A 22,727-nucleotide genomic window follows, 5' to 3' on the forward strand; every position below is an offset into this window, starting at 1 on the left:
GGGTGTGATCAGCTCGTGGACATTCTTCTAATGGGTCAGAGATGAGGGAGGAACCGTCAAAAAAACCAGTAGTGCAGCTTTGGGGGCAGGGTCCTGGTTCCTCCTCAGTGAGTGAACGTCGCTCAAGTCGCGTCTGACTCTTGGATACGCATAACAACACCTATGAGCTGTTCTGCAGATACTGAAACCTCCACCAGTTGGGAGAATTTAGTGGTGTATTGCCTACAAGCACTAGAGACCAGACTGGAACCAGAAGTATGTATTTTTCATTCTGGAGGCTCTTAAAAGTCAAGTCTCATTCTTGAAGATCCCTTGCTACACATCATAGAAGTCAACATGGAAAACCTCACAGTGTTACCTTGAACAGGTGCCTGGGAGCTTGAATGAGGCTTCTGAGAACACAAGTAAAATGGCATTGCCACAGGCAGTGAAGAACCCAAGTAAACTAGAACAGTTTCTCCCAAACGCGGCCAACGATCCTTGTGAAGGATGCTGATCTGCCGCATGTTTGATGCTGGATGATGCAAAAGAAACCATGTGCACGAGAGCACTAATTACTTCATTTATTCTTCCACTTCCCCAGGGGACCTGCAGAGCTCACTCAGCCTCAGAATGGAAAATCACACGTTGGAGAGAAAACAGCCACACCGAAGGAATGACAAGGCAATTCGAGTTCTGCTCGTTCACATGTTTTATTTATCCAGTGAAGGAAGGAAAAAACAAAAAGACAGAATTCGAAGGTGGCACAGGTTCTGAGAGGGTCTCAAGCTCACGTGTTCTGTTTTCCTCAGTCTAATTTAAATCCACAGACTAAACAGAAGTGCAAAGGGATGAGATGAACACTTTACAGGAGAAGAAAGTGCCTTTTTCGAGAAAGAAAACCCTCTTAAGGTTTATATCTACTCAGGGGGTTTCTTAGTGGAGGATGGCTTACTTTTGTCTCTATAAAAATATGACAGCATTGTATAAACTGCTGGGGCTGGATATTTAGGAGTAGGTGGCATGAGGATCCTGACTTGGCAAGTTTCTGGGAGTCCAGATCTGAAAGAATCCCACTGTGGCGAGACCACAGGAGCGCTGTAAACATCCTTGGTCATGGACACACAACGACACACGGCAAAACGAGACATCACAGACCAGGACCCCCATTCTACAGACGGGGAAACTGAGGCCTGGGAGGTTAGGTGCTTTCCCCAAGACCATGCAGCTAGTGAGTAACAGGAACTCAAATTTCTTGACTTTTACTTCAGTGCTTTTGGTCACTGCATAGATTCTCCTAATAGTAATTTCTTTCCCAAGACTCTAAAGTTGGCAATTTGAGCTCTTTAAGTGGAAAAAACTGGAGAAAACAAAACAAAGAAAGAAAGGTTTGTGGAGAATTCTGAAAAGTTTGTTTCTGATCTTAAGGACTCATATTACGTTAGAGCTAAAAGACCGAGGTTGGGGTCAAAATCAGGGAATTTGATTTTTCTATGAACACACACGACAATATCTTACATGTAGTGAGACCAGGAATAGAAGGCAGCACCACACAGGAAAGGTTAGAAAATTAGAAAAAACAACACAAGAAAGTAAAATGGACCACGTTAGCCATTGGTAGGCTGGTCTGAACTGTTGAGTGCTTTCCAAGAACACGGAAAATGTCACAAAGTCACACTGTATGAGAGAGGAGGTCCAGAGAACTCCTGGTGGGCACCCAGCCGCACCTCTTTAGGCAGCTGGGTGCATGTGCCCACGCTGACCCACTGCGTCAAGCGTCCCCAGGGCCACTGAATGGAATGAGCCTAAGCTCAGTCACCACTCTGCCCACTGCCCAGCACAGCTCTGGGGCAGATCAATGCCAAAGCCTTGTCATCTCCCAAACTGGCCTGTTCCCTTGCAACACTGGGTGTGAATTAGAGAGGGGAGGGTTGGGTGGAAAAGATTTCAGGTTGCCGCTAAGGGCTGGACATTGTGAACCCTGGACAAAGTGACCGGTATCTTTGTTTCTCCCGGGCCCGGAGCTCTTGTAATGGGCTGAGTGTGGGCCTTGATGTCTGCGATTCGCTCTTTAAACCTTTGCTGAAGGAATTTCTCTTCTTTGGAGTAGCTTTTTGCAGACACCGACATCAGCAGGCACCCTGCCATGGACGTGCCCCCGATGCAGAAGAGGACGGCGCCCGCCAGCTTGCACATGTCAAGGGCTCCGTTAAACTGGACAGCGTGCGTGTCCACCACCACGAAATTGGCCTCGCCAAAGGCTTCGATTTTGGGGGGCACAAGAAATCCCACTGCCAGGACAGTCAATCCGAGAATCACGAAGACTGTGCCCGAGATGAGTCCGACCTAGAGAAAGACACAAACAAGATAGAGTGAATGTGGTACTTCAGCTCCCTAGGGCAGGGCAGGTCTTGTTTAAAAGGAGAGATTTTTCCCAGTTGGAAGCCTACATAATTTTCTTTTTAAAAAAGAAGGTGAAAGGAGGACTTTTCTGATTTTGATACCAGCCAGGTGCTGCATCACTGACTTGATTTTTCCTTCGAGTTTTCTGTTTGTCTGATGCTCTGCAATTGGCAAAATCCCTTTGGCTTATGTTGTCTCATTTGGTCTTGAGCAAGAGAAAAACAGCCCCATACCTAAGAGCTGGCATCACTCTATCCGCCAGAAGCTGGCCTGGGACCCCCATGGGTGCCATGTTGTTCTCTTGGCACAATCAACCTCACAGAACCTCAACATCAGACAAGCTCATTCTGTACTCATGACGAAGTGAGACAAACTAAAACCACTTCATAATTTTGTCTAAGCACAGACAAAAACAAGGTCATTTACAAACCAGAAAATACTATGTTCTTCCCACCCTGCATAATATAAATGACTGTTGATTCTTTACCAATTACAGTTTTATTTAGTCTCACTCTAGTCTGCCATGGAGAAGGAAATGGCAACCCACTCCAGTATTCTTGCCTGGAGAATCCCAGGGACAGAGGAGCCTGGTGGGCTGCTGTCTATGGGGTCGCACAGAGTTGGACACGACTGAAGCAACTTAGCAGCAGTCTGCCCTTGGGATAGATAAGATTTATTATCTTATACCTAATCATAGAATTGTCCCTGATAATCCAAAGTAAACTCTGGCTCCTGTAGACTCTTCAGTCCCCCACGCCTATCCCACCCTCCTCAAATCACCCAACCAAAGCCCACACCCTATAATCCTTTCTCACATTCTCTTATTGAAATGCCCTTTGGTGTCATTTTCTCTCACTGTGATGAGCAATACACTCAACTTGTTCAACACAGAAGTGTGTTCCTGGTGATTTTGGCTGGAGGCCATTGACAGTGTGGAACAACTCTCCCTTTCTCCAAGTTGGTGGAGAAAGAACCATGATTACCAGTTAAAGGCAAGGGAATGTAGCCTCATGGAGGGTAGGTCACTGCCCCAAGGAGGGACAGGGAGGACAGGTAGTAAGTAGCACAGGATGGGCTAGAAGCCACAGGTCAGACCCCTAGGCCAGTGTTCTTTCTTCTCTAATATGTAGCTGTTTGGACTTTACTTGTGCAGAGGTTGAGAAACATAAAGAACAGCAGATGGAGATGAAACTGCATTAGCTCAAGTTCCAATAAAATGTAACCCACTGAAGATGGAGAGTGATATACCATTTGGTGGTTTAAGCTCAGAGGTTTGGAATGAACAGACTCAGGCTTGGATTCCAGCACTGCCAACTAGTACTTGAATCATAGAAGGAAAGCTACTTAAACACTCTCATTAACTTTCCCATTTATAAAATGATAAATGATAATAGTACCTACCTCATAAAGTTGTGAGGACTAAAGGAGACCATGCATGAAAGCTTTCAGCCCTGGGCCTGGCTAAGTCACGCATTGCAATAAGTAGCTATTACTACTATTATTTGGAAATGTGCCTCTTGTAAAATTATGCTACATTGGCAAGAGCATTGCAACAATCTGTCAGTACTTGGGATAAAGAACAGCTAATATAGCTTATTTTTTAAACACATTTTTCATTTCCTCCTGTTCCTAATTGCTTTTAGTTAGAATAACAAGGTTGGAAAAATAACCAAATGCATAACACCATTTAATCTTGAACATCTAAAGTATATTTATCTAACTTACTTATTGTAATTCAAGGAAATACACCTTATTAGATACTTCTTTAGTAGAAAGTTGGGATAACAGAAGGAAAACATTTGCAAATCCATCACTCTAACAAAGAGGGGAGGAGAGCTAATGTTAGTGAGCACTGATCATGACCCAGGCACTGTGATTTTCACTTAATCCTCACTAGCGTCTCATGAGATGTAGATATTTTTATCCCTATTTCACCTATGAGAAACTGAGGTTTATAGGGTTGAAGAAACATAGTTCAAGGTCCCCTGATTAAGCAGGTGGTGTGACGACTCTGCCAGCTCTGTGTGACTTCCAAGCCCCAGTTCCCACCTTCATTCTTCCATGAGACTTCACCAAATTGATATTTTGTACATTGCCTTTACTATTTTTTAAAAAATTACAATAGAGTTTGTCACCATATATAAACAAATTTCCATTATGTAATGTTGTAAAGAAACTGAAAAAGAAGAGTCAGCCATCTGAAAAAAAGTATTCTACATAAGATAAAGTATTGCAGGAAAAAATTGGGTTGTAAAATATCATATTTTGGATGGCTTTCTACATTTTTCCAAGAATGGTGGCAAATCAATTCACCTTCAAAGACTAACCGTTATTTATAATGTTTAAAAAATGACTCATGTTGGAAAATTCAGAATGCCCAAACTAAATTAACTTAAATATCCATGGTGACATGCTTCGTATGTCACTAAATTACCTCCCTCCTCAAGAACTGGCACTAATTCTCCAAAATTGAGGGCAGCAAAAACGTATCCATCTTCGTTTCTAAGGTTCTTAAGAGCAAGGGAGGCCAGGGTGCTCCGTCTTCTATTTCTGTCCTGTCTCTCTGTAGCAGTCAGTCTAGTCTTGCGCCCAATAAATATTCCTGACGGACTAACTTAAACCACCAGACTGCTGAACTTGGAGCCAGGTGATTGATTCTCAGAGAAGTTTGCTCCTCAACTGAGCAGTGTTTTATAGATTAAAATCCACTCTTGGAATATCAGTCAGAAGCTAAAAGGCAAACGATGCCTTGCAGATGGCAGAACTGCTCACTTCAAGAACTGGAAAGTGGCTGGCCTCCCTGAGTCTTGCCCCTGTCCCTGTTATATCAGAGGATTGGAGAGAGAGGCTTGCCATCCGTGGAGGGGAGCATGACGTAATGAATAGTACGTAATCCCCAGGATTCTGAGGGTGCCACCCGTGCAAGTCTAATGAGGATCTCCAAAAGAGGTGCCCAGAGAGTGACTCCAAACCTGTTCAAACACATCAGGAAGAGCTTGGGGTGGTAGGCATGAAGGAGGAACACTGAGAATACTTCACAGAGAGCGTCATGGTAGTGAGGAGGGATACTGAGATATATCAGTGTAATCCTGGTGCCATCTAAGCGTACTGAATGGAATAAGAACTTTGGAGTGAGGCCATACAGGATCAAAAAATTTGTCTCTGGACATGGCTCTGACTTGAAGTAGTTCTAGGTCTAAGAGAAAAGAGGTTCTATTAAATAAAGTTTAAGAAAGGCAACACAGGCTTTTCTCTTAAAGGTTCTAAGAGAGTAAACAGTGGAAATAGTGTCAGACTTTATTGTTTTGGGCTCCAAAATCACTGCAGATGGTGGCTGCAGCCATGAAATTAAAAGACGCTTACTCCTTGGAAGAAAAGTTATGACCAACATAGATGGCATATTGAAAAGCAGAGACATTACTTTGCCGACAAAAGTCCGTCTAGTCAAGGCTATGGTTTTTCCAGTGGTCATGTATGGATGTGAGAGTTGGACTGTGAAGAAAGTTGAGCGCTGAAGAATTGATGCTTTTGAACTGTGGTGTTGGAGAAGACTCTTGAGAGTCCCTTGGACTGCAAGGAGATCCAACCAGTCCATTCTAAAGGAGATCAGCCCTGGGTGTTCTTTGGAAGGACTGATGCTAAAGCTGAAACTCCAGTACTTTGGCCACCTCATGCGAAGAGTTAATTCATTGGAAAAGACTCTGATGCTGGGAGGGATTGGGGGCAGGAGGAGAAGGGGACAGCAGAGGATGAGATGGCTGGATGGCATCACTGACTTGATGGACGTGAGTTTGAGTGAACTCCGGGAGATGGTGATGGACAGGGAGGCCTGGCATGCTGCGACTCATGGGGTAGCAAAGAGTCAGACACGACTGAGCGACTGAACTGAACTGAAGACAGTAAACCAGCTCTGTTTGGGGTCATGCAAAAGTCTTGCAGGGCTGCTGGGAGAGGGGCTGCCCAGAGTAGCTGGGTGCTGTGGGATGGTTAAATCAACACCCCTAGTGAGAGAGAAGGGCCTCTCCAGGTGATGACACGCTGACTGTAGAGACAGCAGCAAGGGCAGTTTTCCCTGGAGAAGGAAATGGCAACCCATCCAGTATTCTAGCCTGGGAAATCCCATGCACAGAGGAGCCTGGCGGGCTATAGTCTATGAGGTCACAAAGAGTCGGACTTGACTGAGCGACTATACACAAGGGCAGTTTTTGTGCTGTGACTTCTGATGACTCTGTTGACTCTGGGGTGGAGCAGTGAAAACCCAGTATCTGCTGCTGGAAAGGAGGACTGGACAGGGAAGAGAGCTCGGATTCCAGAAATTCTGCTGCTGGGGGCCGTGAGCCAGAAACTGCTGTTATTTTGACTAACGTCCCCTTCGTTGTTCCGTCTGCGAGCTGATGAGATCTGAAAATGCAGTTTACTCCAAGAAGCAGAGCTGGCAGCAGGAGCAAGGCAGCTGTTCTGGCAGAGAGGAGGCAGTCATGACTGTTGGAAGCCAGAACCAGCATGGCAGGGAAGAGCAGCCTGTGGGGGGAAATTGCTGGATGGAGCTAAATGTGAAAGGAGCCATCTGGATTTGAGGTAAAATCCAGAAGAAGCATAGCAAGAGTGGAGACGGGCCTTCCTTCATCCTCCTCTGCTCTGAGGGCTGCGGCTGACCTCTCCTTAGCAGCACCTGAGCTCAGAGTGGTGTCCCCTCCCAGACTGATGGCAGATTCTAACTCATCTGGCCTGACCCTCTTGTAGGGACACTGAGCTTTACAAAGCAATGACCAATGCCAGGCTGGGATCCAGATCCTTCCATGTAGGCCTCACCTGGTACAGTTTCCACAGCCCTCCTGGGCTCCTCTAGCTATGTCCCTCCGGCCAGTTAGCACATTCGATCACTTCCATCTTCAAAAGCTATTCCAGAACCCTGCATTCCCCTCTAGCTACTGCTTGAACTCATTCCTACCCTTGGCAGAAAAGCTTAGTCCTCTACCATTGCACTGAAACCGGTTTCTCTGAGGTCACCGATGACCTCCCAATTGTCAAATCCAATTTTTCTTCTCCATGTGTATATCCTATAGTCATTGATTTTCAGCACTCAGGCTTTCTTAAGACCATCACCAGTGGTTTTCCCTGACACATTTCTCTCCTGCGTCCACATCTATATCTTTAACGACTCACTCTAACCTGCTTTGCCAGAAACTCCTAAATTATTGGTGTTCCCCAGGGTCCCAGCCCTGACCCACATTGCTTACTCAATATGTTCTCTCTAGGGTTTAATTTTGTGGCCACAGTTTCAACTCCCACCTATTTACCAATGGCTTCCAAATCTCCAACTCCAGTCTAGATTTCTCTCCCGGTCTGTAGCCCCATATTTATGATAGTCAATGGGAGGATTTACACAAAGATGTCCCAAAGGCTCTTCAAACCCCAAATATTCAAAATGATATTTTCTTCTTTTCTGCTTAATTTTCTCTGCATTCCTGCCATCCATCCATTCACTGAGTCTTTCCTCATGCTGGTAGTCAATGGACAATTAAATCTTATTAATTCTACCTCATAAGATTCTCTTGAATCTTCTCTCTCCATCACCACAGCTGCCCTAATGGTAACAGAGCACTATTAACTCTCGCTCACGTCATTGCAACAGCATTCTGATCGTCCCCCTGGCTAGGCTCATCTTTCTTCATCCATTTTTCACATGCCATCTGAGAAAAATGCTTTTTAGAAAATAATACCACGTGTTTTTTCTTAAGGGGTTTCCTTATTCATTTTAAGCAAGACTTTGAAAAGAAATCCAAGATGTAGGTTTAAATTCTGATTTAGCTTATTCAGAATAAGGGGGGAAACTGGAGAGACTGGAACAGGAGGGAGGGGGTCTAGGGAGATGGTAGAGGTACCAGGATCATTTTCACTTTTACTAAGTCTTGGGAGGAAACAGTCTTGCCTTGTACCTGCCCATTGCTGTTGAACATCCTTTGAAAGTGAAGGGCTCAGTCGTGTCTGACTCTTCGCGACCTCATGGACTAGAGCCTACCACACTCCTCCTTCCATGGGATTTTCCAGGCAAGAGCACTGGAGTGGGTTGCCATTTCCTTCTCCAGAGGATCTTCCCAACCCAGGGATCGAACCCGGGTCTCCCGCATTGTAGGCAGACGCTTTACCGTCTGAGCCACATCCTTTGGGAAATTTCTAATATCAGCTGAGAAGGAGGAGGATAATCCTAGGGTGAGGAAAGAACGATTGGGGTGAGAAGACTGCTTCCATTAGTTCACACCTGCTGTACTTTGGCTGTTTGCTGCACAGTGATAGTGGCAGCAATCTTAGTCAAGGTCAGGTGCAAGGATGAAAAAGAAAAATTCCACGCCAGCCTGTTAGGTTCTTGGCCAGAAGCAGTGGGTAGATGGGACCGTGTCACACAGGTTTTTGCAGACAGCAGCAGTTGCAGGCACTGGGGAGGTTAGCAGTGCCAGAGGCAGTCACGCAGGCATCTAGAATGTGAGGCACAGAGAATGTGTATAACACTGTGTGTGTGTGTGGTGTGGTGGTGGTGCGGTGAGGCTGTTTGTTCCTGCTTGTGAGACAACCTTCCCAAGACAGTCTTGATTTATTACCTTAGCCTCTCACTGTACTCAATCAAGTTGGAAAGTTCTGGAGACATTTCTACTTCACAGCCTTTCAAAGTCTCTGTGATCCAGCTCTTGTTACAGTGGATTGTAACAATCTCCGTACACAACCATCTTCCTTATTTGACTGTGAACTCTGTCAGGTCAAGGCTATACCTTATTCACAAGCAAAGAAGTGTCATGTTCACAACTGAACCCAGAGCCTTGTGCATGGTGGACAGATAAGTATTTGTTTTTTTAAAAAAAGAACAGCATTGTGGGAACAAGGTTATGTCGATCCACGGATGGAGCAAAGTTTCTTAAGTGTTAGACTCTTTGGGACCCCATGGACTGTATGGACTGTAGCCTTCCAGGCTCCTCTGTCCATGGAATTCTCCAGGCAAGAATACTGGAATGGGTTGCCATTTCCTTCTCCAGGGGATCTTCCCGATCCAGGGACTGAACCCGCCTCTTCCTGCCTTGTGGGCAGATTCTTTACCATCCGAGCCACCAGAGAAGTCCCATAAAGTTTCTAACTCAGGCCCGACTGATTCCACTCTCCATTCTCATTAAGCCCCCTCGCATTGCTGCCCACACTAAGGAGCTGGCTCAGCAGCAGAGCCCTGCTGGGGCTCTGTGAGTGTGGCCCCAGTGAGAGACCCCTGTGGCCTTAGCAACGCTATAGTGGAAGAGAGGTCGGGGGAGCCCACATCTTGAACTATTTACAAGATGCAGTTTGAAAAAAAAAAAAACATAAAAAAGAATCATAATGGAAACATGCATAATCAGTGCCTTTCTCTGTGTTGATACAAAGTGCTTCATACATTCACTGGTAAGAGTTCCCTTATATTCCCTAGGAGGCAACCCAGGAGTGGCTGGTGTATTCCCTTGGTAGAGATGAGGTCTCTAAGACACTCCATTCTTGGGTATTTCTGGTTGACTGTAAGCTTCTCAAAGCCCCACCTAGGGTTTTATGATTAGGATGTAAGTTTAGGATTTAGATTTTGCTGGTATATAACCTCTATGATGCCATGGATGTTTGCTCGGCTTTATTCTCTGAACTAGGTCCAGTACAACAGGGAACAAATACCTTTGGATCTTGTTTGTATAAAACAGAAGAGAGAAAACACTGAAATCTGAATTCTGGGGTTGGTAATTTACTGAGAGTTCTTTATTGTAAATCCATACCCGTATATTATTTGATGGATTTATAGCTTCACAAATCGTATAGCCACTAGTGTTTTGGAACCACCAGCATTTGCAATATTCTGTATGTCAGAGGCATTTTAGGCTCTTGGCACAACAGACCTGTCAGGCAAATATTTGTTTTTTTGACACATAGAGAAGCAACCACCCACTTATCTGGGTAAATACAAGATGTGCCAAGCTTGGCTGTGTATTTCACTGGTCCAGGCCAGTACCAATTCCTCAGAGGTAACACTTGTACAGAATAAAAAGGCTGGCTTGACCAATTCTAATACAGGGAACCTGCCAGTAGTAAGATTTTGAATCAACAGAGGTCTTGGGTAAACCATAGTAACAACTATATTACCCAATATTTTACTTATTAACTAAGTTTCCAGTTTTATTTCTATTTCAGACCTCAGTGTTCCATATGACATCTGGTAATAGGAGCTAATACATTAAATGCTTATTGAGTACCTCCCAGACATTGTACTAAGCTCTTTTCATATGTTATCTTACTTAACTCTCACAAGTATGTGGTAGGTATTATATGTATCACTGTTAGAGGCTCATTAAGGTCAAGTTTCTCATGTTCGTGCTTAGCCGTGTCCAACTCTTTGTGACCCTATGGACTGTAGCCTGCCAGGTTCCTCTGTCTGTAGGATTTTCCAGGCAAGAATACCGGAGTGGGTTGCCATTTCCTCCTCCAGGGGACATTCCTGACCCAGGGACAAAACCCACATCTCCTGCATTGGCAGGTGGATTCTTTACCACTGAATTACCTGGTATAATAGTTATAGCTATTAAATGAAAAAGTTGAGATTTGAACCCATGTCAGCCGAGGAATGGATGTCTTTGAACTGTGGCACTGGAGAAGACTCTCGAGAGTCCCTTGCACAGCAATAAGCTCAAACCAGTCAATCTTAAGGGAAATCAACCCTGAATACTCATTGGAAGGACTGAAGCTGAAGCTGAAACTCCAGTATTTTGGTCATTGATGTGAACAGCCGATTCACTGAAAAGTCCCTGATGCTGGGAAAGATTGAGGGCAGAAGGAGAAGAAGGCGTCAGAGAATGAGATGGCTGGATGGCATCACCTATACAATGAACATGAACTTGGGCAAACTTCAGGAGATGGTGAGGGACAGGGAGGCCTGGCGTGCTGCAGTCCATGGGGTCACAAAGAGTCAGACGTGACTGGGCGACTGAACAACAGCCGAGGACAGAGTCCATGCTTATAATCGTTACTTTGTTAATTGCCTCTTGTTGAATTCTATTGCCAGTATATTGGAAGGTTATGTCAGTATCAGTGTCTAAATTTCTGTGATATTTTGGGAGAAAGTTGGGGATGATTGGAAATCTCTAAAACGCAGAATTATAGACTGGAGGGAATCTGAGGCATCACCTAAAGCTGAACCTTCTCAGTAGCCCTTCCTACATCCTTGTCCTTTCCCTGATTTATAAATGTTGGAACATCCAATGCCATCTTCTCTTTTATGTCTGTACTCTCTTCTTGGATGACCTTTTCTAGTCTGGTACCTTATATACATTCTATAGGTCAGTGACTCCCAATTCAGGAGCTGAAGACTGGTATATTTAAATGCTTCTGCAGATCCCCACTCGCATGATTAATAGGCACCTCCAATGTGGTGGTGGTGTTTAGTTGCTAAGTCGTATCTGACTTGCCAATGTAGCAACGCCAAAATCAAAGTCTTGACTCATCACCCATCCCACTGCTCTCCTGGTGTTCATCCCAGTGAGTTATAACATCATCCACCAAAGATCTCAGGCTGCAAGTCTTGGAGTCAGGCTTGACTCTTCTTTCTCTTATGTCTAATTCGCCAGTGTGTCTTAACAGCTGGCCTTCAAATTTCATGTTAAATCTGACTACATTTTACCATCTCCGTTAACACCATTCCTAATCTAAGCCACTATTTTCTCTTGCCCCTGGGTACTTCAATAGACTCTTAAATAATTTAGTGAGATCAGCCCTGGGATTTCTTTGGAAGGAATGATGCTAAAGCTGAAACTCCAGTACTTTGGCCACCTCATGCGAAGAGTTGACTCATTGGAAAAGACTCTGATGCTGGGAGGGATTGGGGGCAGGAGGAGAAGGGGACGACAGAGGATGAGATGGCTGGATGGCATCACTGACTCAATGGACGTGAGTCTCAGTGAACTCCGGGAGTTGGTGATGGACAGGGAGGCCTGGCGTGCTGTGATTCATGGGGTCGCAAAGAGTCGGACACAACTGAGCGACTGATCTGATCTGATCTGATCTGATCTTTGTGGTTCTGTAATTTATTTTCTGTGCTATAGCCACAATGATCCTGCTAAAATATTGGTCAGGTCGCATCACTCACCTACTTGAACATTCAGGTGGCTTCTTGTGTCTCTCAAGGGGAAAGCCAAAGTCTTCACAATCACCTCCGAGGCTTCACACAAATCATCTGTGTCCCGTAATTTTTCTGAAATTGTCACCTGTTCTTTCCTCCCTCTCATTCCTCTTCACCCAGACTGGATCTCTTGCTATTTTTCAAACACACCAAACTTGTTCCCATTTCAGAGCTTTTGGATTTGCTATTTTCCCAGCCGAGAATGACCTTCAGCCCATTAATTTTATGGTCTCCTCCCTCAGCGTATCCTGGTATTTGTTCAAAGGTCATCTTCTTCGAAAGGCTTTCTGTGATCAGCATAACTAAATATCAGTTCTCTATCCCTCCCTAGCCTCTTATTCTGATTTAGTTCTCTTCATAGCACTTGCCATATTATTCTTGCTACTTGCAAGACTAATACTTGCTACTTTCTACTATTATTGTGTGGTTTATTTGTTTATGGTATGTTTTCCATGATAGATTGTAAATTTTGTAAGGGCAGGGACTTTTTCTTCTCCCATTTACCGCTTTAATTTTCAGCACTTCGCAACTTTTTGAATGGAGTAGGTGTTCACTAATTCATACTGAATGACTGAATTTCTTGTCCAGCAAGGCTCCTACCTTTCAAGGAAGCTTAAGCTCACAGAACTTTATGACCACATATCTAGTAGAAGTAGGGCAGGTAGACTGACCACTGTATTATGCCTCTGCATTAACTCTCTCCAGTACCCAACTATTTCTTTTAATTATTATTGTAACTTTTAAAATGATACCATCCAAACCTGCAGGGGAGGCTTAAAGCATGTTTTGCCTTTGAACGGCTTTCATAGTTGGTGAATTTATGTGGCACATTAATAACAGTAGCAAAAATAATAATGATGGCGATTATACCTATTTACATTTCACCTGAAAATCAACAACTGTGCTGTGTTTAGAGGCTTTCTTCCCAAGGTTTACAGTCTCCTTTCCTAAGGAAGAAAACTGCACTCAGTATCACCAAGAGGAATGCACATACAGAGTCCCAGACCTCTCAGCTCTCTGCAGCTGAATTACTTACCGTATGAAATGACTTCTCCATTTCCTGAGTTAAACCCATGCTCTTTACTTACCTTCCAGAATACTGAGCTCCACCTGTTGGGTGATCTCTGGATCTGGAAATCATCCTCATACTCCCAGATGGAAGTGGTACAGTCCTCATAAAACTGGTGCAGGTAGGACCGGACTCCGTAGCGCTGGTGCCCAGCCTCGGTAGCAGCCTGTGCCTGCCTGGACCCACAGACGTTGCTGCAAGAACTCATCCTTCTTGGCTGGAATGAAAACATCCACAGGCATCAGCCCGATGAGCTCTGGCCTCAGGATCAAAAGGCATATTAAAGGTAAGAACCAGGTTGAATAATGTCAGCCTAATTGAACAATGCTCTTTTTCTGGGCAGAAAAGATACCTTTAAAGACTTGTCTTTCTTACCCAAGCTGATCTTCTTTACTGAATGCAAAATCACCCCAAACACTCAATGACCAGAACTGGTTCTCCATAAGTGAAACGAGACATTAACAGTGCAGCACACTTGCAAAAATTTAAGCAGGAAGCACGTGAGAAATGCAGCAAGGAAGCTGAGATTTTCAGTTGTCTTGACAAGAAAGCTTCAATCTCTTAGAATCCAGTAGTGTTTACACTTTCATGTTAAAGAATTAGGCAGGCACTCTCACTTGCTACAGATGAAATTTGTCTTGGACTGTCCTCGTCAATGCTTAACCATGTTCCCTTGTGGAAGCTAGATGGTGTTACATAGCAATTTGAAATTCTGCCTTTGGATCTCATGTATCTTCTTCTAACAATTGACAAGGTGTACAGAAGCTTCATTAAAAAGTTGCTGAGCAATTTATGCTTCATACTTTATTCATCACAAATGGCTTGGTCCATAATTAACACCTCACTGACTCTAACTCCAGATATTTCAGGCATTATTTGTTGATCCATCTGATCACATGGGATGCTAGAGCATAATGTAGAGAGTAGACCTACTTTTTACTATTTCCATTTAGTGTCTACTATAAATAAAAATTCACATAACTGTTTAATGAAACTAAGCTCTGGGTAGGTTGTTTAGGATGCTGCCTTCTTCAGATGGAAATTTCAATTTAATTTGATCTAATTTGACCTTAAAGAGAGGCATTTGGTTATTAATACGTGGAAAAAACAAACAAACAAGGAATTACTGAAGGACAGAAATTTTGGTAAGAGAATTCTCATTCTGTTGTTTCTTTGGTTTTCTGATCTCTATATAAGCAGATCAACAGGTAGCTGGAAATGTGAAATACTTTTTTAGATTTTTCAATTATCCTTTAGATGGTTTTCCCTGGGTGGGCACAGTTTAAAATCTAGATGGTTTTCCCTGTCTCAACCTGACAAAGCAAGGAACAACATTCAAAGGTATCTTCCTACTGGACCAGGGTTTCTCAGGGCCTATGTTATATAATACAATAAAAACACACATTAAGTGTTTTCAATTACTTGTCATGAAACCAAAGCAGTATTGTTTATATACAAGAAAAACTTAATCTAAAATTCTAGCAAGTGTTCCTGTGTGGCCACTTAGTTTGGTTGGATATAATCATGGGGCTAAAATCAAAGCTGAACTAAGGGATTCACTGACCCATAGCCACAAAGTGAAACCTGGAGAATAGCTTGCAACTGTGTGCCCTCAGCCACAAGTGGGTTTTGGCTAAAAATTGTAGTCAAGTATAGGAAAATATGGCCCTGATCGTAGAAAAACGGTGCAAACAGGTGTCACTGATGGTGACTGATGACCTCATCTTTATGCGTGTTGGTCAGCGTTATGTTCAGTGCCTGCCTTCCAGTGGCTTCTTCCTGTTTCAGGTCCAATTACCTTCTAAAGAAATCAACCAGGAGGAGAGAGCAGGGAAAGAAATTTTTTTGTGTGTGTGCTTGCTTTTTAACATTTCAAAAGGATATTATTTTGTAACAATATCAAGATTTCAGAGTGCATTTTGCCTGATTAGAGCAATAACATCTAATGGACCAAATTCTTTTGTTAACCTAGATTTCATATTTTAAATACTAGGATGACCTCTTCAGTACCTTTTATTTCATGCTTACACAATGAAGATGATTAATAAGAGCCTATTAGTGATATAGAAGTAGAATAATTTTAGAGGCACTTTCTTCTAAGACATTCTAATAAACTTTCAGTCAAGGGAAGAAGGGATTAGTATTACTAAGTCTGCTTTGTCAGTGAGGAAATTGAGGCATAGAAAAGTTATCTACTAAAGGTTATATGAGTCAGGGAGTAGATGAAAGATGACAAAACAATAAACGGGAGTATGGATTGATTAATAGATTTGCATAATCAGAACCAGCTCATACAAATACATATGTTCAGGTTTTCTATAAAGCAGTAGAGATTTTAACATTAAAAAAGGCCAAAAATAGATATGATAGGTATAAAAAAAGTCCCTCATAACACTAGTAAGGGTTATCTTCCTTTGATGCTGAAGTGGTCCTTTCTCAGGATTTAGCTTTGGTGCAGAGCCTTCCCTGCACAGCTTGTTTCCAGAGCACTAGGTTAAATGTTTCTGCTTCAGAGGATGAGACCCAGCAGTCCAACTTGGCTAAACACGATATGGGTAACATCATAAAAGAGAGAGAAGATGTCATAAAACAAATGCTTTTGAGGCTGAGTGATAGATGGCTCTACTCTAAGTCAGAATGGATTTTCAGTGATGTTAGATACATTTCAGAAGAGAAATCCCAAAGAGTCTTATTCTCTTCTCTGGGCATACAAAGTACAAGGACATGGCTTTGACGGTGACAACCACACAGAGCAGAGAAAGGGCTCTAATGCTGGTTCTTGATTTGCAACTTACTGGTATTGGCATCTTGGGCAAGCTTGGTAACCTCTCTGGGTTATGGTTTCATCATCCTTAAAATAAGATGGCTGGACCTGATGACCTCTAATTCCTTCTAAGTGTAGTTTTTTCAGGATTTGTTCTGTAAATGTATTTACAGAATGAGTTGATTTTTGTTGGGTAAACAACTAGGTTTAGGGATTTCCCTCCTCCTCCCAAGTTCTGAATGATTGGTTGTTAGAGTGGTTTATTATCGTATGCATGAAGCTTCAGTTTAAAAGAGCGTATAAACTACTAGCTAGATTAGTTACTTGGTATTCAAGAGACTGAACAGTTGTGTGTTTGTTTAATGTTATTTCAGTAGAGGTAGTCCCTGGGTTTCATACATCTTTCCAAACATATAACTTGTTGGGATTCACTCTTATGGGAGATGGATCACTTGGTAGAACATGAATTTTAAAATATAACATATTATAGTAGAAATTTTGCACCTACAAAATCTCAACAGAGAGTTATATTCCTCATAGGAAAGTCAGTAACTTTTTGTCCTAGTAACTTTTTGTCCTAGCATAGAAAATGTCACAGTTATACTTGGTTGATTGACACCTCCAATATTATAAAGAGGATACAGAAGACCATTTCACAACATCATTTTAAAAGCTGGGTGATGATTACATGATAAAGTAGGATTGAGAAGAAAGTGATGGTATATGCAAAGGCACTTTAGCTTGTCTTAGCATTTATTTAATGAGTAAGGTTTCATGAAGATTCTGGTTTGTGTTTCGATAGGTATAGTAGTGTCAGCAAAAACAGTAATGTTAAATCTATGGCTGTTGTTAAGTGATGGATCCTGAAGGGGCTCCTTTCTCTAGAGAAAGCTTTAACATCCCAGGAAGTGTATGAATAGGGGAAGTGAGTAAAATATTCTCTGATAGTGTGTTTAAGTGAGTCCTTACGAGTATTCATTTCATTCACATTCTAGAGAAGCCTGCTGCATCCTCACTGCCAGCATGGCCTTCACGATGGAGAACAAGCAACCCTGGTGTCTGGTTACTTGGTCATCTATGGAGTGGGAATAGCCTTCATTCTTCCAAAAGGACTTTCTGGGTGTGGATAAGTGAGGATACATCCATAGTCTTCTTCTTTTTCTTGTATATGGTATCTATCTTAACTGTTGTACATTAAATGGATATTCAATTCTTAGCCACATATCCTACCTATTATATACCAGGGACTCATAGAGACAGAAAAATCATTCCTTAACTGCTCTCACTCCCCAACTCTTCTGAGAGGCTTTCAACAGTGAGCACAATAAATATCAGCCTGCTATCACTCTCTATCCCCTTATCCAGAATTGTTTCTCTTCATAGCACTTGTTATTACCAGTCCTCTGTGATGTGGTTTATCTGATGGTCTGATAGACTGTATACATGATCAACTGAAAACTTCTTGAGGCCAGGGACATTTTTCTATCCTGTTTACCATTTTGAAATTTCTTGGCACAGAGTTCTAGATGAGTTGGTGTGCATGATGGTCTGAGTGGTCCTTGATTTTTCATTCCTCCTTTCCTTTGGTGCTTTTAATGCACTAGTTATATGCTAGATTATGGGAGACACTGGTTCCAAAGATGAGTGGGGCACACATTTTGCTCTCAGTTGACCCTTGGGCTAGAAGAAGAAACACTTCTGAAGTAGTATGTGCAACGAAATGGGCACTGAAACGAGGTATTTGCAGCAGGAAGAAGTATAAATACTGAGAATCCCTTGAATGACTATTCAGCTAACAAACCCATGCATGTGTTACCATGATCCTTATGTGTGCCACTACACTAGATATCAGTTCTTGGAAATTTGAATTTCAGTCTAATAGGAGCAGTTACTTTTTATTTTACTTGAAAAATGTTTACAGTCATGAAAATAGAAATAAGGTTTTATGCCTCATGAAGCCTTAAGAATACCAGAGATTTTATATTACTTGTCTTCATGGTCTCCTCGAGAGAAGAGAGGCAGAAAATTGAGGCCCAAAAAGGATGAGTGTTTTCCCATGGCTCTATGTGTGAGTCAGCTGTGAAGCCAGGCACAGACCTTGTTCTTTTTATTCTCTTGGAAAGATCATTCAATTTTTTCATACTGTTTTTCTCTCCCATAAAATCATTCTGAGATAATGAGAGTGAAGTTCTCATTAGAGCCACTTCTGGGCCACAGATGCAAGGTATAGGTACAAAGCTGATTTAGATAATTTATCCAATACCACAGCAAAAGGTCAATTCACTTTAAAGAATCAGTTAGACTCAGAATGGATGCAGGATGGCATGAAAGCCTGCTAACAGCTTTTTACTTTCAAATCAAGCATTCTGGAATTATATAAGCATGAACTTAAAACTTGAAAATGTGTTTCTACTAATGAACGATGGTTCATTCAGAGATACTTCATTGTCCAGGGACAGTGGTAGAGATTGTGGCTCTCCATGTTAATTTTTATTCCTTCTAAGTTAGTAGATTAGCAGTCACTCTTATAATTTTTAAAGGGGGAGGGGAGATAATGATATGCAGTTATCTTATGATCTTTACCTCTTTGAGATGTATTTTTAAGTTAGATAAAATAAAGTCCCAAACCAAAATGAGCAGAGCAAAAGAATCCATATTCACACTAAACTTCTTTATCGATGTGCAGATCACAAGGTGCTTACCAATTTACATGTGACAAAGTTTGAGTCTTACCTTTGAAATTCTCCTCTTCCTCTTCTTGTTGTTTACTCTTTGACCTTTCCTTTTAATGGCTCATTCTTCAAACCTAGTTAAGAATAAAAATCTCTGCAGAATGTGATCCAGATAAAAGTCTAAATTTCATAAGTCATTTTTATAACTTGTAAGGAATCATTTAACATCGACAAAAACATTGACAAAGGACTTCCTGTTCAAGAGCAGAGATCGTTTTTTTCTTTTTAGAAAAGTACGACATATTTTATAACTTTTTAATGGGCTCTCATAAGAGTTTATAAAGGACATAATGTAAATGAAAAGGACTTTGTAAACTATAACACATTATACAAATATATTCTTATTTTGATATAATTCTATTCCATGCAGTCAATAATACCAACTAGACTGACCCACTTGTGTTTTACAAATTCTAAAGAAAAAGATTACTAACTTCCGATAGAGACTCCAGACTTGATCTCTTTGGTGCCTGTTCCATTATAATGTAAAATAATCTTATAGCCATTGTGTTTTCTAATCTATTTACATGCATTTTAGACTTATTAAGGCTCTTCGGATGATTTACTCAAGAGGTCGATTTTTTTACTCCTATATCCATTTTCTTCCTATCATGATCATTTTACTTTTCATCTGCCTAAGAAAAGCAGGTGCCCATGCAAGATTTAATTAAAAAGCCATTGCCAGCTCTAGAGCTGTTGGTTTCCTACATTACTCTAGTCATGTGAAAGAAAATAAGAACTGGGACGGTATTTCTCAAGAGGCGTTAAGAATTCTTTCTGATGAACAGTTCCCCATCCATCTTCAGGAGACTCTCAAAGGCTTGAGGTGTGTAAGCATGGCCGAGGCCTGAAAAACTGTTTTCAATATTTTCCTGGTTGACTTTTTATGTACCATGGCCAAACCAACCTTCTTCGAGACATTAGTTTGTCCTGATATTTTATTGTATTTCTGGGTCTGGATAAGTAACAGAAAACAAGTCTGTCTGTCTTTCGTCTGTGCCTCTCTCTCTCATTAAATGATCCTTCTTTTTATCTGTCGTCGTCCTCTCTTCCTTTGAAAAAAATTGACTCCACACATACCCTTCACCAGAGGCTGGCCTGGTCTGGAGCCCAAGGAGCTGTTCAAGGTGCTGAAAATATTTCTGCTACAGAGCCAGGAACCAATTAAGTAAATAAAAGCTGTTCTGCTGTTTTCTTTGAGGTCATCAGCTTTGGTCGGACCCGCACCCAATGCCTCATTCTAACAACACAAAGAAGTAGGTGCTGAGATCATATAAAAAAACTCAAACATCTTTAGATAAGGCGAAGGAGAGGAAAGGGCAAGGAGTGGATACATTCAGCCTGGAAAAGAAATCAATTCAGCTTTGCAAACCCCCAATACATATATTTTTACTCTCATCTAATATTACAACTTTTCTTGTCTCACGGGAAAGAAACTCCCGAGTTCACCCTGTATACCTCCCAAATTCTTACATAACATAAACCACAAACAGCCGAAGAATGGAGTTGGTTACTCCTAATTTGTACGTATTGGTGGATTTTAACATGCATGGATTTCATAGAGATTTGTGCCCATATAATAAATGTAGTCGAATTAGTGTGTGTGTGCGTGCGCGCCTGTGTGTGTGTGTGCGTGTGTGTGAAAGACAGAGAATATGAATATTTGTGCATGAGGAGAGAGAAAGGAAAGAAAAAGGGAGGAGAGGGAGAAAGACAAATCGAGCCTAGAAAACCTCACCCCTGGGCTCCGCAAGGCTTTACCTGCCCCCTTGCGATCCCCTGACCCGTGGAGCAAATGCAGCCAGTTAGCCGCAGATCTCTCGCTGGGGTCCCATCGCCACCGCCGCCGCCGCCGCCGCCGCCGCCGCTCCCGCCTCGCCGAACTCAGCCTGCGCGTGATTGACAGCTGGGCGTCCCGCGTGCCCGCGCAGCCGAGGCCCGCGCAGCCGCTGCCGCCGCCGAAGGGGCGCGGATGTGCAGCGAGTGGGCGGGGCCTGGACTGGCCAGCCCTGCTTCCTGCCTGCGTCCCGAGTCTGGTGGTCCCTGGGCCTTCTGGAAGGCGGGGTCCTGTGCCTTGTGCAAGCGCGGGCCCGGGCATCCTCTCTACCTTGTCCAGTGTTCTTCCCCTGCACAGCACCATGAATGGACCTAGCAGGCTTCACACGCGTATTTTTTTTGGTGGTCGGAGAGGCAGACTCACACCACCCCCATTGGTAGAGGCTTTTCCTGAGCCTATTTTTTTTTGTCCTTGATGAGACACGAGGTGAGGAACTGCGCGGCTGGCGAAGCGCTGCCCACCTGAAAGAAACTTCTCACTTCTGTCAGCGGTTGGACACTTTCAGTGTCTCCTTTTGTCCCTGACCCCAGGGACTTACGTGGATGAGATGGAAGAATGATGAGGAAAATGAATTGAATGATGATATTTAAGAAAAACACACAAATACACGAAGGCAAGCACCCTAGAAAATTACCTGTGAGCATCTCAGAAAAATGTGTGTAGGTGTGGGCAGGTTAGCATATAAATACAACGACCCCTGCTTCATGAGACTTTCTGCAGACCCCTGGTAAGTGGCCTATGATGAAAATGATCACTAAAATAGTTAATATTTGCACAGCCATTCTATACGTAAGATAACATCCAATATTTGCACAGTGTTTTCTATGTCCCTTTGGATTTCTTTCTATCTGAAGTGACTTGAATCAGTGAGATAAAGTAAGATATCAGTTACATATGCCAAGATGTCCTTAAAATGTGACTTATCAGCATTATTTTGCCTTGTACAAACCATGGTTTTTATTTATCAGCCTAACAAGCATTAGGGAACAGAGAAGATAATTTTGAAGCAGCTAAGTGTTCCCTTCAAACACACTGCACAATTTCCCTGAGTTATATTACATAGAAACATTTACCAGTGAATATCTTATTAATTCATTATTCAACACACATTTATCGAGTGTCTGCCATTTAAAGCACAAAGGGAGAGATACAAACAGAAGCATTTTGGAAAGTCACAGAGAAGAGAGGTCAGGTGAGGTTGCAGACTCCTTGAGCTGTTTTCCAGAGGGAAGCTGTGTTTTGGCCTCAGCCTGCCTTTGTAACCTTATATTTCACGGCTTGCCTTCCAACTTCATTTCTCATCTCACTGAACATATTCTGTGTTCTTCAAGCACAGCGTGCACCTCCTTCCTTCTCTTTATTTACTTCAGTGGTTTTCTGTGCTTCCCCCCTCATATCTGTGTCTCCAAGTGCTGTGCATTTGGTCCTAGCACGACCCGCATCTTTTTCATACAGCGTTCTTTGATACACTTGAGTACGATTCATTGTTCTTTATTTTGACTGTATATACACACCTATAAGAAAATCTCTATCCTTACCTGTCTTGTACTTATACGTTTATTTTTGCCTTGCATTCAGTTCAGTTGCTCAGTTGTGTCCGACTCTTTGCGAGACCATGGACTGCAGCATGCCAGGCTTCCCTGTCCATCACCAACTCCCAGAGCTTACTCAGACTCATGTCCATTGAGTTGATGATGCCATCCAACCATCTCATCTTCTGTTGTCCCCTTCTCTTCCCACCTTCAATCTTTCCCAGCATCAGGGTTTTTCCA

General features: G+C 42.6%; 1 protein-coding gene across 1 annotated transcript; it reads right to left on the minus strand.

The window, feature by feature from the left end:
- Nucleotides 1-667: 667 nt before the first annotated feature.
- NRSN1 (neurensin 1) lies at nt 668-21,061 on the minus strand. The gene is made up of 4 exons (XM_027524785.1): nt 20,880-21,061; nt 19,120-19,192; nt 13,642-13,839; nt 668-2,325 (listed from the first exon to the last, which is right to left on the minus strand). Exons 3-4 carry the CDS (start codon nt 13,828-13,830, stop codon nt 1,927-1,929), a joined length of 588 nt encoding a protein of 195 aa, XP_027380586.1. The 5' UTR covers nt 13,831-13,839; nt 19,120-19,192; nt 20,880-21,061; the 3' UTR covers nt 668-1,926.
- Between the last annotated feature and the right edge of the window lie 1,666 nt (nt 21,062-22,727).

Source organism: Bos indicus x Bos taurus, chromosome 23 (assembly GCF_003369695.1).
Source record: "Bos indicus x Bos taurus breed Angus x Brahman F1 hybrid chromosome 23, Bos_hybrid_MaternalHap_v2.0, whole genome shotgun sequence".
Taxonomy (NCBI): Eukaryota; Metazoa; Chordata; class Mammalia; order Artiodactyla; family Bovidae; genus Bos; species Bos indicus x Bos taurus.